Below are 19,420 nucleotides of genomic sequence, written 5' to 3' on the forward strand. Positions count from 1 at the left end.
TTCAAAGCACTGTCATAAAAACTTTGGAAATGTATTGATAAATAAGAATAAAGGTGTCTTCATCTAATTATGAAAGAATAAGGAAAATAAGCACACAGCACAATTAAGAGACTTTTGAAGTTTAGTGGAGAAATGAGAGTATTTTTTAGTTTGGGAAGTTGTGAAAGATGATATTAGAATATTAGTGTGATGTATCCATTCACAGTGGAAGTGGGAGATTAATTCCAGGTAGAGGTTATCGAGCAAAGGCAGAATGTTGAAAAGGACAGTCAGCATGCATAGAAATGTGTGAGACTGATTGAATTAAAAGGCCTTTGAAAATAAAAACCTAGTGGGCTCTGTTGCTTTATCTTCTCTAAATTTTCCTCATCTCTTAGTTTTTCTCATCAGTGAAAGATGAACATTAATTTTTATGATGACTGAATGAGAGAATGCATATTAAATACTTTAGTATAGAGATAGAATAAAATAAGGTCTCAATGCATTTAGCTATTAGCCCTGTGTGGGAAAAATGCCGACATACTATTATTAAAAAGGACTGGAGGAAGGATGAGATGAAGAAATTGATAGTATGGATCTGGATGACTGGGAGATGGCTTTTCCATCAAGAAGAAGGGATATGGAGGGTTTATAGTACGGGGAGGGAAGATACTGAGTTCATTTTAACACATATTTGAAAAGGAATGGTGGGACGTCTAGATAAAATGATCAAATGGTAGTTAAGGTGGAATTGGAGCTCAGATTTAGGGATCAGGGAGATTTTGAAGGAGTCGAAATAAAGACAGTTGAGGAAGGAGAATGGCAGATAAAATCAAAGACAGATGCTGAGAAATGACTACATTTGGCTTTGGGAAAATGAAAAGGAGTCAGATGATAATAATATAAAAGAAGAGAGAGCAGGGAATAGGGTCATAGGAGCCATAGAAACATGAGTTTCAAGAGGGCAGTGCAGCAGTGGTAGGAACGGGGTAAGAAGTAGTTCTGTTGCATATGTACTTGACTGCATACAGAACTCTGGAGCTTCTCCTCGTTTTTCTTCCCAAGTACTATCTATTGTTCTTACTCTTCTGACTAGATATCATGTTCAAGTCCCTTCTTTATAATATTGAAAACTCTGTTACCACCAGAGACTTGAAGCCAGGGAATATACATTTCTAACAAGCAGTGTTAAGTGTGTTCTTGACACTGCAAATTAGAAAAATACCATGTACTTTCTCAAAGAACAATGTATGTATTAGTCAAGGTCTGTTTTACCTATGCAACCAGATATTCATGAGTTGCCATGCACTTTCTTGACCTGGCCAAAGATTGTACTATATATTTATTTCTAAGATAAATATTTTCAAATTGTTAAACTTTCTTAGAGCAATTTGATTTCACAGTGGTTTAAGGATCTTGTTGTTTTAAAAGTGCATGTGTCAGGTGATTTAAAGTATGATAATACATATCATACTTTAAATATGCTCAGCCCTCCTCATTTAGTCTCTGCAGCATATTCATAAGTTGTTAGATAAAAAATGCAAAAAATTAAAATTTGAAATCTAGTAATACATTATTTTGATAGTTTCTCATAAATATAAGATTCTTGTTTTCATGGAAAAACAGTTAAGGAAATAAACAATGTTTATGAATACAGTACTATAACATTTTTCAAATATGTCAGTAGTCCTTGTTAATTTAGAATGTGTGGACATCTTGAAATCCTCAGCACCTTCAACACGCCTTTCCTTGTCTTTCTTTCTCACCTGCTGGTATCTGCCCCACATTCATCGAATGCCTTTTTTTTCTGCTCTTGCTGTCTTCAGCCTAGTACTAGTAAGAAGTTCACACAGCCATACACATTAGTACCAATGGAAACTGATGGCCTCCATCATAGTGCCAAGTCCTTAAATACTCTCCAGCTCTTCTTTTTAAGCCTCCAGTTATCTTTTCAACTATCTACCTTAATACCTACTTCTTGTCCCTTAACAGATAACTGGTCCGCCTTCAATACAAAGGAAATAGCAATAAGTAAAACTGACTCAACTTTTTTTCTAGTTATTCCTGTTATTACCATTTACCTCAAATCTACATTCTCTTTCCATTCTCCAAAGTATCCTGTCTTCTAGCCATGGATTAGGTTTCTCCTTGGTTCTGCTTATTTCTTAATTCATCCCCCACCTCCACATTCTCATGTTGGGATACAGAGGTACTAGAAAAAATATCTAGAGCCTTTTAAAGGACAGTTGTAGGGGAGAAAAGATTTCTTACCTATTGTAAGGTTCATGACTGAGATCTCCTAAAAAATCAAAGACAAGAGAAAAGCATATGAATTAATTTTTATGTGACACAAGAGCCTTCAGAAAATGGCCCAAAATCCTACAGAAAACTGTATGTTTTTATGGACAGTATTGCAGACGTATAATTAGAAGATCACCCTTTCAGGTGTGATCTAATAATAAACTAGGGGGAACTCAGCAAGACTTGGAGTCTCTGTCTGATGTTCCTTCTCTTTGGGTATAGGGTAGGACATTTGCTACTGGGGTCTTCAGGAGAGAAGGGAGGGAGAAGGTCAGACAGTGACCTTCCTAGGTTTTATTGTCTGCTTGGTGGGAGAAGGTCAGAAAGACCTTCCTGCTTTTGCTGTTTTCTCAAATGCCAAGTCACCCTGTTTGGGGGTTGCATTTCCTGTACCCCATCATTGTCAATAAATTACGTGTTCTCTCCTGTAATCTTTGATATTTCCTTCTCTACTTTCCTTTCTCTTTTTGCATAGAAATAGGCTCACATCTATTAAAAACCAGAAAGAACACTGATTCCTCATTCTCCTCAAAGACACGGTGGATAAATTTCTCACCTTATTTGATTCGTCTCTTTGGTAACTTCTCCCTTTTTTGGTTCTTGTGAAATCGTTGTTCTTGGATTCCTTTTTCTAGTTACTACTCAGGTTCCTCTGTTTGTTCTTTAAATGTAACTTTCCAGAGTTTTAACTACTGTTCTTTTCCTTCCTTTCTCTGTACATTCTTCTTTGGGAGTTATACATTGATCTTTAAATTCTATGGAGATTTCTCTTTCAAGAGCTAGTCTTTCAATTGCCTAGCGTATATCTATACTTGAGTCTCCCTAGAACACCTCTAATTGAACCAATAAAAGCAAACTTATCAATGCCCCTCTAAACTGTTATTTCTCCTGTACTTACTTTCTATACCACAGTTCTCATCATCCTCTACCTGAGAAACTCCCTGAATCATCTCACGTTCTTCCTCTCATTCACATTCTATAACCAATGGTGCATAAAATCTTACCGTCCATCCTTCAGAATTTCTGTTGAGCTAGTTGCTTCTACTTGCCTTCCCTTCTTTTCTCTTTGTCTCTTTCACCACTACTGAATTAGTTTGGCTCCATCTCATTTCTTACCTCTTAACTAGATTTTGTGTCTTTGTGTTTTCTGTTCTCCCTCTACGCTACGATTCTCTGTGTCAGGGAAGTTATTTAACCATATTTATATACATTTACTTGATCTTGTTACTCTCTGACTTCTCATTTTCTAATATCTCTCCATTATTTTGAGAATATAATCTAAATGTTTTAGAATGGTGTTTCAGAATGATATTTCAGACCCTTGGCCTGGCCCATGTGGTTGAATTTCTTCCCTTTTATTTCTGCCCTCATTCCATACATTTGCTGAACCAAGCGTGAACTCAGTCAGTCATTCGAACCTCTTGAAGTTACTGAATATGTCATGTTTTACATTCTCTCTGCTTTCATTGCTACGTCCCTCTCTGCTCAATTTTGTCAAGTTCCACTTGTCTTTCAAATATGACTTCAAGTAGCTACTACTCCAGAAAGCCTTTTCTATCAACCTCTTCATACCACTACTTAATAAGCATTGGCTCTCTCCTGCTTCCTCAAACACTTCCTACCATATTCTTGTTTTCTTTCTTCCTCCCAGACCCAGTTTTAAACCTAACCTGCATCTTCATCTTTTAGTATCTTTTCCAGCAGTTACTAGTACTTGTTGAATGGATTAAGCAAAAACAACAATGAATTTTTCCTAGTGGAGCGCTTAGTTTTTTTATTACATGAGAAAGCTGTATTCTCTGTAATTTCCCCCAAATGTTATAGTGCCTTCTGGATAAATTTAATAAAACAGTGCTTAGTGATTATATATTTGTGCTTGACATTTTACCAAGAAAGAGAAAGACCGATTAAAAATTTTTGCTCATATGAGTGTTTTCCCCTGTGTAATTTTTTAGTTTCATAATGAATGGGACCTTTCCTTATTTACTATTTTTTAGAACCTTTTAGTTCCAGTTTGAGAGGCAGAGTGCCTAAGTATTCCAGAAAACCAAGTTAACACCTCTTGTTTATAAAAAATAATCCTAACTCCTATAAAGTGTTCCTAACAGCTTGTCAGTGGGGCAGGGACGACTGGATGGGTTCTGAATTGCTTTTTAGCTAAAATAAGTTCCCCTCGATGAACATTGGTAGTGACAGGGAACTTGTGTCAAGTTAGAATGCATGTTTTGGGTCAATTTAGAATAAATCAGAATTCAGGGATGAGTTAAGTTCACTTCTTTACATGTATATTCTTTGTCTCTCAGTTTCCAAGCTAAAGGGATGTATAACATTCCTTACTATTTGTCAGTGTTGGAAATTATATTTGAAAAGAGATGACTCATTTTCTCTAGGATCTAGGACTTGATCAGTAACTGCTTAGAATCTAAATTCTAAATTAGAGTTGAATCTAAATTAGGAAATTGTATCAATGGTTTTTGCTCCTACCTGTACCCTAGTGGATTTTTTTGTTATTTAATATAAAAATAGGACACAACTGTATTTACTAAGAATATTTACTTATAATATTTTTCAAATATATGCACCAGCTAATAAGTAGGACTAGTTAAAATATTATTATAATAAATTTTCTCTATTTTATACTTCCTCCCTTTTTTTTGTTTCTCGATATTCATTTACCTTTATCCTATTCATACAGTGGTTCAATAAGTATTCTTCCTTATTTTCATTTGTGCTAAAGTATTCCTGCTTTTAATGTATTTCATTTTGTAACTAATTTGTTTCATACTTAGGTCAAGCCTTTGTGTTTTCCTCTAAGGCATTTCATCCCTTTTTATAACTGACTTTCCATTTTTTTCTTCCTCTTATCAGCTTATCATTCTTTTGAATGCTCTCTTCTATGTCATTTAAATCTATTTTCCATGTTATACTTTTATTCCACATTTAATTTTTTATTTTGATATATTTAAATTTATCTGAAAAAATTTTGGTGATCTTGATATACCTTTGGGATTCTTCTCTAAGGAAGAGAAATCATACACAGTTAAATCTCCCTGATTGAAATTATATATAGATATGTAGAGAAAAGTTCAAACTTAAATATAAATCATCTATCTATCATCCTTACTGGCTTACTAATGTTTCTTTATATTTGCCTGGGCAAAAAATACACACTTTATGTCTACCACCGGAGGAAGAATAAGTGAAATGTATGGAGGAATACAAGTTAAATGATTTTAATATGAATAGGGAAGATTGTGTGGTTCTATTTGGTAATATCTCTAATGCCATGAAAAAGTGAGATAGAACATGGATTTAGCTTCTTCTAAAATATCCTGACATCCATAGCTCATATTTTAAGATATCCATTGCATTAATCTAAAGTGTACACCTGAAAAATATTTGAATTTAAATCCTTCAATCATAATTTTAATGATCAAAACTATTGCTTTAAAATTTGGATACAGTAATTCCAGTAATTACTTGGATCCAATAATTCCAAATCTAATTGGATCCAGTAATTCCAAATCTAACAGTCTAGCTAAGGAAATAAAATGTTCTTAAGCTTCATGCTCTAAGGTATTTGTGGTAGTATAATATGTAGTGGTTGAAAGCTGATGATATCTGAAATTTCTTTTTAAAAGTAGGATTGTCAAGTATATTCTGGAATATAGAGATAATGGAATATTAAAGTGGCCATTAAAAATAATATGTTTGTAAAATATTTGTAATGCCATGAGAAAGTATGTATCATGTGACAAAGTAAAAAGATGTATGAATTTTATGTAGCATACTTTCAACTATATGAAAGAATTTTAAAAGACTAGAAGGGAATGCATCAGATTGTTGAATGTTCCATCTGGCTGGTGGAATTATTATTGCATTTGACAAATGGTCTACATTTAGTAGTCTTTCTAGTATATTCAGAAGACTTGTAAGCTAAAAGATAAAGTTTGTAGTTTAGAACGTTTAATAGTTATTTAATGGAATTTTAATACAAAATAAGCAAATTGTTTATTCTCATATTGGACAAGACATCAATGTCAGTTTTCTCTTTTGATTTTGGGGCATTTCAATATCCTGAAAGCTTGCACTGAAAGATTCAGTGCTCTTGGTTGGGCGCAGTGGCTCACACCCAGCACTTTGGGAGGCTGAGGCAGGCGAATCACCTGAGCTTGGGAGTTTGAGACCAACCTAACCAACATGGAGAAACCCTGTCTCTACTAAAAATACAAATATTAACTGGGCGTTGTGTCACATGCCTGTAATCCCAGCTACTCGGAATGCTGAGGCAGGAGAATTGCTTGAACTTGGGAGGCAGAGGTTGTGGTGAGGCAAGATTGCACCATTGCACTCTAGCCTGGGCAACAAGTGGAAAACTCTATCTTAGAAAAAAAGATTTAGTGCTTTTGCACTTTAAAGCTGGAGAAGGAGGGTGGACATAGCAGGTGCTAGGAGGGAGAAAAATAATTTAAAGACATTTTAATGAATTGTCTGTAGCATGGATATAAAATATCAGCATGTGACTTTTATTTATTTATTTTTTTTTTTGCCAGAGATCTAATAGAACATAATCTTTTCTGATTTCTGCAGTATCAAGTCATGGGTGGATAAGATGCAAGAAGACCTTGTCACACTGGCAAAAACAGCAAGTGGAGTCAATCAGCTTGTTGATGTGAGTAAAATCCACCAAAGAGATTTCTTAATCTTTTCTTTAAGTTGAATGCAGTTCTATCTTCTAGGAAACTGTATTTCTATATTTCAAGTGGCATATGATTTTTCATGTGGATCTGGTGGTGAAACTCTGAGCGAAACCTTTGATACTGCTAGTTACTGTGAACAAGAAATGCCATCCTTAAAAATGAAGGAAACTTCCTCAGGACACTTTGCAGTTGATATGCAGGTCTCCCTTAGATGAGTCTCATGTTATGTATACTCTCCATAAATTCAAATAGGGGAGTCATATACATCTTGTAATGTTTCCATTCTTCAGAATATATTGAATAATCCCTCATACCATAGTGACTTGAACTACTGTGATGGAATCTTTTGAATATCCTCAGTGAAACACATCTTCATTCTTTGAGGGTAGATTTTATTTTAAAAATTATTTGAAATGTGTTTACAGACATGTCTAGAGATTTGAGTGAGTCATTGAGATCAGTAATAATGGTTTTGGTGCAAGATAAGGAGACTACAAAAGATGATTTTTCTTGTGACTTATGTATTGACTCTGAAAGTCACTCTAAAATGATTTTTGAGTGACAGCAATATATAAATATTTGTATGGTATCTTAAATAGATTATTTTCCATGGGTAAGAGCATTTACATGTATAGGTTCTGTAAGATTTATTAAAAATTAAATAAGGGTTTAATTTTTTAAGGGTTTCACTACTTTCATTTTATGTAAAATAATACATTTTAAAGTATTCTCATCTTGGGTTTTTAGTGATGCTATAAGGCCTTTTATTTTCCAAAAATGTGTTGGGTCAATGAGGCATAGTGGTATAAAAGCAGCTTCATGTATAATATATGACTATTTATCATGTAAATATATATGAGAAACTGGAATGTGTGGTTACTTTATATATTAACAGAAATTCATAAAGAAACTACACACATACATACTTCAAAAAATTATACCAGAACCTCTTTATAAAACAACTGTAGAGTGTGTTGAACAAATCTACTTCTATAAGATAAGGAACGTTTGGAAATGAAAGGTGTTCCTCGTCAATAACAATGATCAGATTTAATTCTAGTCAGTGTATTATGTTGAGCACGTAATACGTCCCAGACACCGTTCAGGCTGCCAAGGATGAACAAAGAAACGGTGTTCCTGTCCTCAGAGAACTGACACTCTGCTGATAAAAAAACTTGATTAATGGTGGTGCAAAGAAGCTTGAAAGTTATCTTATGCCAATGCTTGGTATCTGCAATGATTCACTGTGGGAAAATATATTAGAATATGAAAGTGTGTAGGTAGTAAGTGAGGCTCTATGAAAGTGATGGAGTTTATGGAAGCACTGCCAAATCTTCTTCATTAATTTTCATTTGGACACTACTAAATTGATTGAGGGCAAAGCTTTTATCTAATCATAATGAGGAAAAAAAAGAAATTACAGGTTCTGGTGAGAAGTTCTCTCTTTATCGACAGATGGAGATTAAAAATAAGCTGCTTTTGGGAGCATCTCCCTTACTCTGTTAGTTCTTCCCCAGCCTCAGAAACCGACTTGCTTGGCTGACTGCATTGTTCCTTTTGGTATTAATATGTGAAGCTTTTCTTTTCAAATCTGCTTTTTTGCAATGAATCATTAACCAAAAAAAAGTCTCACCTGGTTTTCATTATGCTTTATGAAGAATAGATTACTAAGAAGAGTATAGATATTGATGAATGAATCAATGACTCTGTCTGAATTCACAAAATAGAATGAAAAAAAAAGAAAGAAAATCTCTCTAATTTTCTGTTTATGGGATATATACCTCATTACAGTGACAGATAAATTCCAAATAAATGAATGACGTGTTGTTAGGTAACTAGGGTAGTGGGAGGAGTGTTAGAGCAGAATTCATTATTGGAAAGAGAATTTAGGCCGGGTGCGGTGGCTCACGCCTGTAATCCCAGCACTTTGGGAGGCCGAGGCAGGTGAATCACGAGGTCAAGAGATCGAGACCATCCTGGTCAACATGGTGAAACTCCATCTCTACTAAAAATACAAAAAATTAGCTGGGCACGGTGGCGCGTGCCTGTAATCCCAGCTATTCAGGAGGCTGAGGCAGGAGAATTGCCTGAACCCAGGAGGTGGAGGTTGCAGTGAGCCAGCCTGGGTAACAAGAGCAAAACTCCATCTCAAAAAAAAAAAAAAAAAAAAAAAAAAGAATTTAAGTACTAGGACACACAAAGAGTGTCATCTTATGCAGACAAATAATTCCACATTACCTTATTCCTTTTGCTGAAGGATGTCAGGGTTTAGAGTGAACTTTGAGCTGAGATTGGGGGTATTGGATACACAGTGAGGACCAGAAGCTGAATAAATGCAGGAGCTTAGCAGGGCCCCAGTTTGAAATTTAATATTGTGGAAATGAAGGTTCTTCAAATTATAAAATTACATTCATTTTTACTGGCTTCATAGGGTACAATTAACTTTTTACGTGAAGGCCGAGAACCGACACAATGAGGCACCATAGCTGAAGTAATGTGTTTTTCGTGATCATGCCATTGCACTCCAGCCTGGACTAACAGTGAGAGCCTGTTTCAAAACTAAAATTAAAAAGTAATGTATTTTTGAAATTTTGTGATAATTGCTTTATCACATCCTAAAATAGTAGTAGCCCATGGAAAGTTACTAATATGATTGAATGCATTCAGTGTTTCAACTTTACAAATGTGAGATTTTGCCCAAGTTACCTGCTTGTCTTCTGTTAAAGATCAAGAGTGAATAGGTTTGGATAGGACAGGACTATTGTCCCTGATACATTAGACTTTTAAGATGCCTCTTATTGGATTATTCCATTGCTGAACCATTTGGAGAATACATATGTCCATCAGTTGCACATAGTCATCCACAAAGTGGGTAAAATAATTGAGAGAAGGTTAAAATTTTGTTCTGGGTTACACAACTATTAAATTGGATGCAACTTTAAAATTTGAAATACCTTCTTGTATGCTTTAGAAGATATGTTAATAGCACTTTTTATCCTTCTTTGTACATTGAAAAAATAAGCAGATCCCCAGGTAAACAAGATGAGTATATCAGGTTATGTTGATGCTCTTTTTATGAAATATGTAAGTTAGAAGAAGCCAAAGCTCTGCCACCAACAGTTATCTACTTATGAATATTTCCATTTGAATTTTTTTTCTAAAAGAGTAGAAGGAAATTTCAACATAAAAATTTACATGCATAATTTAAAATCTCCCATTTCTGTTGGTATACACGGAAATAGTTTTGTTTGTATATCCATTGAAATAATTGCTAAGAATGGTACAGAAAGTAAATTTTCCCTGATTTTTTATTCATGGTCTTCTAACTGAAGCAAACACATAATATTTTAAGTGGAAAATTATGGCATATCCTTTTAAAAAATTCTTAAGGCTGTTATACCTTGGTTCTTCCAATTGACAGCTTTAGGATCTGGCCAAGATATTTAATCTCATGGAGCTGTTGGGATTAATGATGCAGTCTATATAAAATATTTATTGACATATAATGAGAGCTCCACAAATGTCATTCATTTGTTGTATTACTTGATGGCATTATATTAGTTGGGGTACAGGCTGGGCCAATATGACAAAGAGACAAGCTAAACCTATATTTTTCTGTCACATAGCAGTCCAGAGGTAAACTGTCTAGGGCTGGCGGGGTGACTCTGCCATTCTTAGCGTGTGGATTACTGCATCCAAGACGATTCTTCCAGTGGCTTTCATTTCCCAGCTGTCATGTGAAGGGAAAGAGATTTGGAGAGAAGATATCCAGTCATTTAAGAGTAAGACATTTGTGGTTAGAACTTAGTCACATGGTCACATCTAACTCAAAAGGTGTGAGAGAAGTGGAGGCTTTTTCTGAGCAGCCATGTGCCCCACTAAAATTCTGTCACAGGGAAGAGGGCAGAACCAATAGTGGAGGACAAGAGCAGTCTTCACTCGTATGTATTATTATCTGAGTATATAACAATATATTAAAGCTATATTAACAGAGATGGAAGCTGTATTTACACATTTAAAACATTATAAACAGAAAAATAGGGAAAAATTCCCAAATTTAGAAAAACATTGTATTTTTAGCAATCCGAGTTATAGAATATTTTGAAATACATTTTATTATTTCTAAACATACACACGCACACACGTGCACACGTGTGCTCACACACACACACACACACCTTTAGCTACCGCACTGGCAAATGGCAAGGCTGATCATCACGTATTTATTAATAGATAAATTTTTTAAAAAATTAAATAGTCCCGATATTCCTGGAAACAATGTTTTAAAGTTCATGAAATGTTTACCATTGCCATTTGAAATGATGCATGTCACATTGTTGTTATGAAGCTTTCTTCCTAAAGATAAACTATCTGAATTTCCAAAATTTTAGGATAGAAATTACAAATATGGCCGGGCCAGGTGGCTCAAGCCTATAATCCCAGCACTTTGGGAGGCCAAGGCGGGTGGATCATGAGGTTAGGAGCTCAAGACCAGCCTGATGAAACCCTATCTCCAAAGCAAACAAACAAACAAAAAAATAAAGAAATCTACAGATATATTTAGAATAATGTGTGGATTAACGTTTTCCTGGAAGCTTATTTTTGAAGGTAGACTCATTCTGCTGTGGCATCACCATAGAACTTCCTGGCTTTTGATTTATTGTTATGATTTCTTTTCTTTTTTTTTTTTTTTTGAGACGGAGTTTCGGTCTTGTTACCCAGGCTGGAGTGCAATGGCGCGATCTCGGCTCACTGCAACCTCCGCCTCCTGGGTTCAGGCAATTCTCCTGCCTCAGCCTCCTGAGTAGCTGGGATTACAGGCACACGCCACCATGCCCAGCTAATTTTTTGTATCTTTAGTAGAGACAGGGTTTCACCATGTTGACCAGGATGGTCTCGATCTCTTGACCTCGTGATCCACCCTCCTCGGCCTCCCAAAGTGCTGGAATTACAGGCTTGAGCCACCGCGCCCGGCCACGATTTCTTAAGTGTAAGTTTCAAAACCAATACCTTTACATTTTGATATGCTACTCAAAGATGTAAATATGAAATGTGTATAAATATTGAGCATTCAACAGTCTCAATTAAGGTATTATTTAAGCGTTCTGAGTGAAGGATTTATTTTCATTAGTAATTCAAACTAATGCTAATCCTTTGACATTGTGGTCCCGTCATCTCATGTAAATAGAATATTCATTTTCTAGGTGGCTGAGAGTTTAATATACGTACAAAGGGACATACTCAAAAACAAAACACAATTAATCACTGGTGATTCTGACTAGGGAATCAGCAAGATGCACAGGCAACAAGAAGGATTGGAAATCTTCAAGTCCGGCAAAGAAGCCGTATTAGAATATCAGATACTAGACTTCCCTTTACCCACTTGTCAAATGAGATCAGTAAAAACATTCTCCCTTTCTCATAGAATTGTTTTGAGGGTAAAAGGCAATATAAAATTTTAAAGAAGTTATGTGCTTTCTCACTTTAAATAAACAAATATAGCTATTTATTATTAATTCCCTATGTTTTGCTTTTATTCAGAGTTGCCTTACTTCCCTCAACAATTAAGTGCTGTAACTATTATCAGCACCATAATGATGTAGGCAATTAAAGATTATCTTGGCCAGGCGCGGTGGCTCAGGCCTGTAATCCCAGCACTTTGGGAGGCCGAGGCGGGTGGATCACGAGGTCAAGAGAGCGAGATTATCCTGGTCAACATGGCGAAACCCCGTCTCTACTAAAAATACAAAAAATTAGCTGGACATGGTGGCGCATGCCTGTAATCCCAGCTACTCCGGAGGCTGAGGCAGGAGGATTGCCTGAACCCAGGAGGCTGAGGTTGCGGTGAGCCGAGATGGTGCCATTGCACTCCAGCCTGGGTAACCAGAGCGAAACTCTGTCACCAAAAAAAAAAAAAAAAATAGATTATCTTACACTCCTGGATTTGCTCGTTTTGTCCTAAGAAGAAAGAAATCTATTTTGACTACAGAATATAGCACTATATAGAGTGCAGAGAGTATGGATTCCCTTCACCATCATCCTCCCCCCTCCTCACTGCTGTGCTGGAGATTTTTCAGTAAGAAGCTGTTTTGGTTTAAACAGTGGTTAATTACATTCATTTTCTATGACACAGAATAAACTCAGGGGATTTCTAATTTTAGGGTGACTTTCAATATTTTCTCAACAGATATTAAAACATCTTTTCTTTTACCTTACCATTCTATTCCAGCCCTTAACATTTTCTGAAGTTATGCTAGTACTTGAGGAATATGTTATTATTTATTGTTTCTCTAAATGTATATTTAGTGCAGTGGTTCTCAGCCAGGGGCTGTTTTGTGCCCTGGAATACATTTGGCAATGTTTGAAAATACTTGTGATTATCATAACTCCGGGCGTGGGATGGTATGGGAATACTTGTGATTATCATAACTTGGGGCGTGGAGTGGTTGCTACTTGCATACCCTTGGCATAGAGGCCAGTGAGGCTTTTAAACATCCTACAAGGCATGAGACATCTCTTCACAACAGAGAATTATCTGTGAAATGTCAATTATACTAAGGTTGAAAAACTGCTCAAGAAGAATGGAAGAATCTGAGTGTACGAAATTCTTTAAAGGAATATAAATTTGTAAAATTGTATATCAGCATTGGTAGGTATCAGTGTTGCTTTAGAAAAGCCATTTGTTAATAAAGTATGACAGTTATGGGCAAATTAAACTGGCTGCTTTTAAAAAATTCTTTTATTGGCAGTGAAATGAATTTAGGTCATTTGGGGTTAGAGACATTGAACAGGCAGCTCATTCAGCCTTTGGTTAATTATTTTTAAATTTAATATTAATGGAATCTAGTATGATCTTTTTCACTTTTAATTGCATATGAATTTTCTGGTCAAAATATATGCTCAATTCACAATTTGTATATAGCTTCATATATGGAAAAAGAAAGGCTAGGTTAATAAATCATCTCTGGAGTTAAAAATGAACAAAAAACAAGTAGAGAGTTTCTGTTATTTATGTATCTCAATATTTTCCTTGTTTTGGATCCAAGTGTTCCTTTTTTATTTTTTATTTATATTTTTAAGAAAAAAAAGAAAGGAAGAAAAAGAAAGAAAAAGAGAGAAAGAAAGAATAAAAGAGAGAAAGAAAGAGGAAGAGAAAGAGGGAGAGAGAATGGGAATCTTGCTCTCTTGCCCAGGCTAGAATGCAATCTAAAAATGGGTATTAAAATCCTCTTTGATGTCAATAATTGTGCTTAACAATAGAGACAGGAAGGAATAAGGGAGGAAAATAACAAACAAGAAGCCAACCAATATTTTATTTAAACCTGTGAAATGCTATACAATTGCTGAGGAGTGATTTACTTCCAATTTTGTGGTCACTTTTAGAATAGGTATGATGTGATACTGAGAAAAATATATGTTTTGTGGATTTGGGGTGGAGAGATCTGTAAATGTTTATTAACTTTACTTATTTCAGGTCTGAGTTCAAGTCCTGGATATCCTTGTTAATTGTCTGTCTCATTGATCTAATATTGACAATGTAGTGTTAAAGTCTCCCACTATTATTATGTGGGAGTCTAAGTCTCTTTTTAAGTCATTGAAGTCTCCCACTATTAGTATGTGGGAGTCTAAGTCTCTTTTTAAGTCATTAAAGTCTAAGTCTCTTTTTAAGTAATTAAGAACTTGCATTATGTATCTGGGTGCTCCTGTATTGGGTACGCATATATTTAGGATCATTAGCTCTTCTTGTTGCATTGATCCTTTTATCATTATGTAATGTCCTTCTTTGTCTCTTTTGGTCTTTGTTGCTTTAAAGTCTGTTTTATCAGAAACGAGAATTAATTGCAACTCCTGCTTTTTTTTTTTTTTTCCTCTCCATTTGGTTGATAAATCTTCCTCCATCCCTTTGTTTTGAGTCTTTGTGTATCCTTGCATGTGAGATGGGTCTGGATGCAGCATACTGATGGGTTTTAGCTTTTTATCCAATTTGCCAGTCTGTGTCTTTTGATTGGGACATTTAGTCCATTTAAATTTGGGACTGATATTGATATATATGAGTTTAATACTGCCATTTAATGCTGGCTGGCTGTTTTGCCCATTCGTTTATGTAAATTATTCATTATGGTGATGCTCTTTACCTTTTGGTATGTTTTTGGAATGGCTGATACTAGTTGTTCCTTTCTATGTGTAATGCTTCTTTCAGAAGCTCTTGTAAAGCAGCTGGTGGTGATGAAATCTCTGAGTACTTGGTTGTTCATAAAAAAATTTATTTTTCCTTCATTTATGAAGCTTAGTTTGGCTGGATATGAAATTCTGGGTTGAAAGTTCTTTTCTTTAAGGATGTTGAATATTGGTCCCCACTCTCTTCTGGCTTGTAGGGTTTCTGCTGAGAGATCTGCTGTAAGTCTGATAGGCTTCCCTTTGTGGGTAAGCTGACCTTTTTTTCTGGCTGCCCTTAGTATTTTCTCCTTCATTTCAACCCTGGTGAATCTAACAATTATGTGCCTTGGGTTGCTCTTCTTTTTTTTTTTTTTTTTTTCTGAGATTGAGTTTCGCTGTTGTCACCTGGACTGGAGTGCAATGGCATGATCTCGGTTCACCGCAGCCTCCGCCTCCTGGTTTCAAGCAATTCTCCTGCCTCAGCTTCCCGAATAGCTGATACTACAGGTGTGCACCACCATGCCCAGCTAATTTTTGTATTTTTAGTAGGACGGGGTTTCACCTTGTTGACCAGGATGGTCTCGATTTCTTGACCTCGTTATCCACCCACCTCAGCCTCCCAAAGTGGGGGTTGCTCTTCTTGAGGAATATCTTTATAGTGTTCTCTGTATTACCTGTAGTTGAGTATTGTCCTGCCTTGCTAGGTTAGGAAAGTTTTCCTGGATAATATCCTGAAGAATATTTTCCAGCTTGGATTCATTCTCTTCATCACATTCAGATACACCTATCAAACGTAAATTAGGTCTTTTCACATAGTCCCATATTTCTTGGAGACTTTGCTCATTCCTTTTTAGCCTTTTTTCTCTAAACTTGTCTTCTCGTTTTATTTTATTAAGTTGGTCTTCGACCTCTGATATCCTTTCTTCTGCTTGATCAATTCGACTGTTAAAACTTGTGCATACTTCACAAAGTTCTCATATTGTGTTTTTCAGCTCTATTAATTCACTTATATTCCTTTCTAAATTGACTATTCTTCGTTAGCATTTTGTCAAACCTTTTTTCAAGGTTCTTAGTTTCTTTGCATTGGGTTAGAACATGTTGTTTTAGCTCACAGAAGTTTCTTATTATCCACCTTCTGAGGCCTGATTGTGTCAATTCATTACACTCATTCTCCATCAGGCCTTGTTCCCTTGTTGATGAGGAGCTGCAATCCCCTGTAGGAGGAGAGACATTCTGATTTTGGGTATTTTCAGCCTTTTCATACTGGTTTCTTCCCATCTTTGTGGATTTACCCACCTGTCGTCTTTGTAATTGCTGACTTTCAGATGGGTCTCTGAGTGGACGTCCAGCTTCTTGGTGATAAAGATTTTTCTGTTTCTTAGTTTTCCTTCAGTGGACGCCCCTCCCCCATAGACCTGGACTTTCCCGGGTTCAGCTGTGCTTGCTATGAAACTCCATCCTCAGCGCTTCCAATTGCTGTTTTTTTTTTGTGGGGGCACTGCACCGGCTGAAACAGTGGCGCTGAGACCTGTGGCACTCTTCTGCCAGAATCTCCTGGTCCAGCTCTCCACTTTAGTCTACCCTTCAATCAGCTGAATGGGCAACTCTGCCTTCCCAGACCTCCAAATGCCAACTAAAAGGGCATCGAGTCCCATATACTCCACACTGAGAACCGCCGTACCAGGGCGCCAGTGAAACAGCCACGCCAACCAAAAGAGTTGCGCTGGTGACCTGTGGGGCTCCCCCACTGGGAATCTCCTGTTCCGTGGGCAACAAAAATTTGTCTGGAAGTGTGGCATCCACTCACTCTCTGCGCTTACACTGGGAGCTACAATCCTGAGCTGCTGCTAATCGGCCATCTTGGATCTCTCTCCCCCAAGTGTTCTTAAACATGAACTTAAAATTTACCTTTTGTGTCAAGTGCTTTTATCCTAAAAACTGAAAAAGTCTTGCTGTAGATGTTTTTCATACTCACTTGAATCTTTGTTATAGTTTAGTTTTTGTGTTCTAGGGACAACCTGCATTTCTAGTTCAATATAATCACCCGTTCCTAGATATAATATGGGGAAAATTAATTGATGTTGGTGATTGTCACTTGTTCCTTTCCTTCTGACATCTTTACTATATTGTTTGGAAGTGTCACCATCATTTTCTTGTTAATAGGAGCTAGGGCAAGTAGCAGTGTGTGCTCTGGAAGGCTCACCAATTGTGACTTCATTCTTCTTAACTATCCTTCTAAAGACAGTGACCCATTTGAAATGTTATAGTCCTAGCTAAGAAGCTGTATCATAGCAAATAGAAAGAATAGAGTGGCTAGGAAGACTCTTGAGTTTGGTATTACAGTGCCAGTTTGATATAGTTATCATTGGAAAAGTATGCACTATAGGCCAGGCGCAGTGGCTCACATCTGTAATCCCAGAACTTTGTGAGGCGGAGGCTGGTGGATCACCAGGTCAGGAGATCAAGACCGTCCTGGTCAACATGGTGACACTCTGACTCTACTAAAAATACAAAAATTAACCAGGTGTGGTGGTGTGTGCCTGTAATCTCAGCTACTCAGGAGGCTGAGTCAGGAGAATCGCTTTAACCTGGGGGAGGCAGAAGTTCCAGTGAGCTGAGATTGTGCCATTCTACTCCAGCCTAGGCAACAGAGTGAGACTTGGTCTCAAAAAAAAAAAAAAAAAAAAAGAAAAGTATGTACTATAAATTTGGGGATATGACTGAATTATGTATTTATATGTGTGTGTATATGTATGTGGTATGCATATAATTGTATGTGTGTGTATATGTAAGATTGAATTGTATTTGTAGTAAACAAATTTGTAATTCAGATTCTTTCTATGTACTAATTGTTGTGATAGTCACTAGAAGTTCTGAGCTAGGTAGTTTACTAGTCTAAAATAGGTTGGAGTAGACTAAGGTATAAAACAATATCCTGATTTTTATTGCTCTTCATAATCATGTCTCAATTTGCCTTTCATTCTTTATTTTCCTGTAAGTCCTTGTATTACACACATTCTGATCTTTTTCATCCCTTACTGAATAATGTTTCCTCCAAAATGTTTGATGTGGCTGTACTTTCATTTACGTGACTATTGCAGCCTATGTGATCTTACTTTCCTCTGAATTCTGATAGCATACATTTCTGTATCTCTTCATTGGAACACTCATATTCTTCCTCACACTGATCTTTACTTTATTTTGTTTATTATTCTATTGTTGGAATATAATTATTGAATTTGTATTGTATTGTAGTCTGCTATATAACTGCATAGCACATTACTTAGCCATGTTATTTTTTTAGGTTTAAAATAAATACTGATTTTAAAATACAGGGAGTAAGTGGTTATAAATCATTATTCACGTTCCCAGCAAAGACTGTTACAGAATCAGTATCCATTCACTAATTATTCAATCAGTACTGATGGTGCCAGGCACTGTGCTATGCACTGGGCATGTACCAGCGAACAAAATAGACAAAAATCTTTGTCTTCTTGAAATTTACCTTCTAGTGAAGGGGAATAGAGAGCACACAATAAACATGACACTTATATAAATTATATATGTTTGATGTTTGCATATGCTTAAAAGTAGCAAAACAGAAATATCAAGTCATAAAATTTTCAAAGGCAGTATTTCAATTCAAAAAGGTAGGTTATAGGGAAAAGAAAAATAAGGCTATAATTTAGTTAGAGTGAAGATGCAGAGGATCAAATGTGATTTTATTTTATTTTATTTTTTTGAGACAGAGTCTTGCTCTGTCACCCATACTGGAGTGCAGTGGTACCATCTCGGCTCACTGCAACCTCTGGCTCCCAGGTTCAAGCAGTTTTCTCTCTCAGCCTCCTGAGTGGCTCGAATTACAGGCACCTACCACCATACCACCTAATTTTTGTATTTTTAGTAGAGAAGAGGTTTCACCATCTTGGGCAGGCTGGTCTTGAACTCCTGATCTTGTGATCCACCCACCTCTGCCTCCCAAATTGCTGGGATTACAGGCATGAGCCACCGCGCCCGACCCAAACGTGATTTTTAAAAATGACATTAATACAGTGTTATGCATCTTGTAAAATGATTACCTATAGCTTCATAAATGCACACACACTAAGTTGAATTAATATATTTTAGCAGTTGGTATTTGCATTAGTTCTTTACCCAGCAGCACTAAACACAATTGACAATATGCTAAAGAGTAAGACATTTTAAAAGCTTGACTCTTATTTAGGAGATTACATCATTTATTATTTTAATCAAAGGGAAGGAAGAGGTTGAAGAGATCAGGA

At 36.2% G+C, this 19,420-nt stretch overlaps 1 protein-coding gene across 26 annotated transcripts in view; it reads left to right on the plus strand.

Moving 5' to 3' along the window:
- The window catches only part of CACNA2D1 (calcium voltage-gated channel auxiliary subunit alpha2delta 1), a 500,040-nt gene that overhangs the window by 83,108 nt on the left and 397,512 nt on the right, over positions 1–19,420 (plus strand). For all 26 annotated transcript variants that reach the window (XM_035253974.3, XM_035253976.3, XM_078342985.1 and 23 more), the window contains exon 2: positions 6,871–6,952. In XM_035253974.3, the coding sequence (XP_035109865.1) occupies positions 6,871–6,952 (82 nt within the window). The remainder of the gene's footprint in view (positions 1–6,870; positions 6,953–19,420) is intronic.

The sequence above is a fragment of the Callithrix jacchus genome, chromosome 11 (assembly GCF_049354715.1).
Source record: "Callithrix jacchus isolate 240 chromosome 11, calJac240_pri, whole genome shotgun sequence".
In the NCBI taxonomy this organism is placed as follows: domain Eukaryota; kingdom Metazoa; phylum Chordata; class Mammalia; order Primates; family Cebidae; genus Callithrix; species Callithrix jacchus.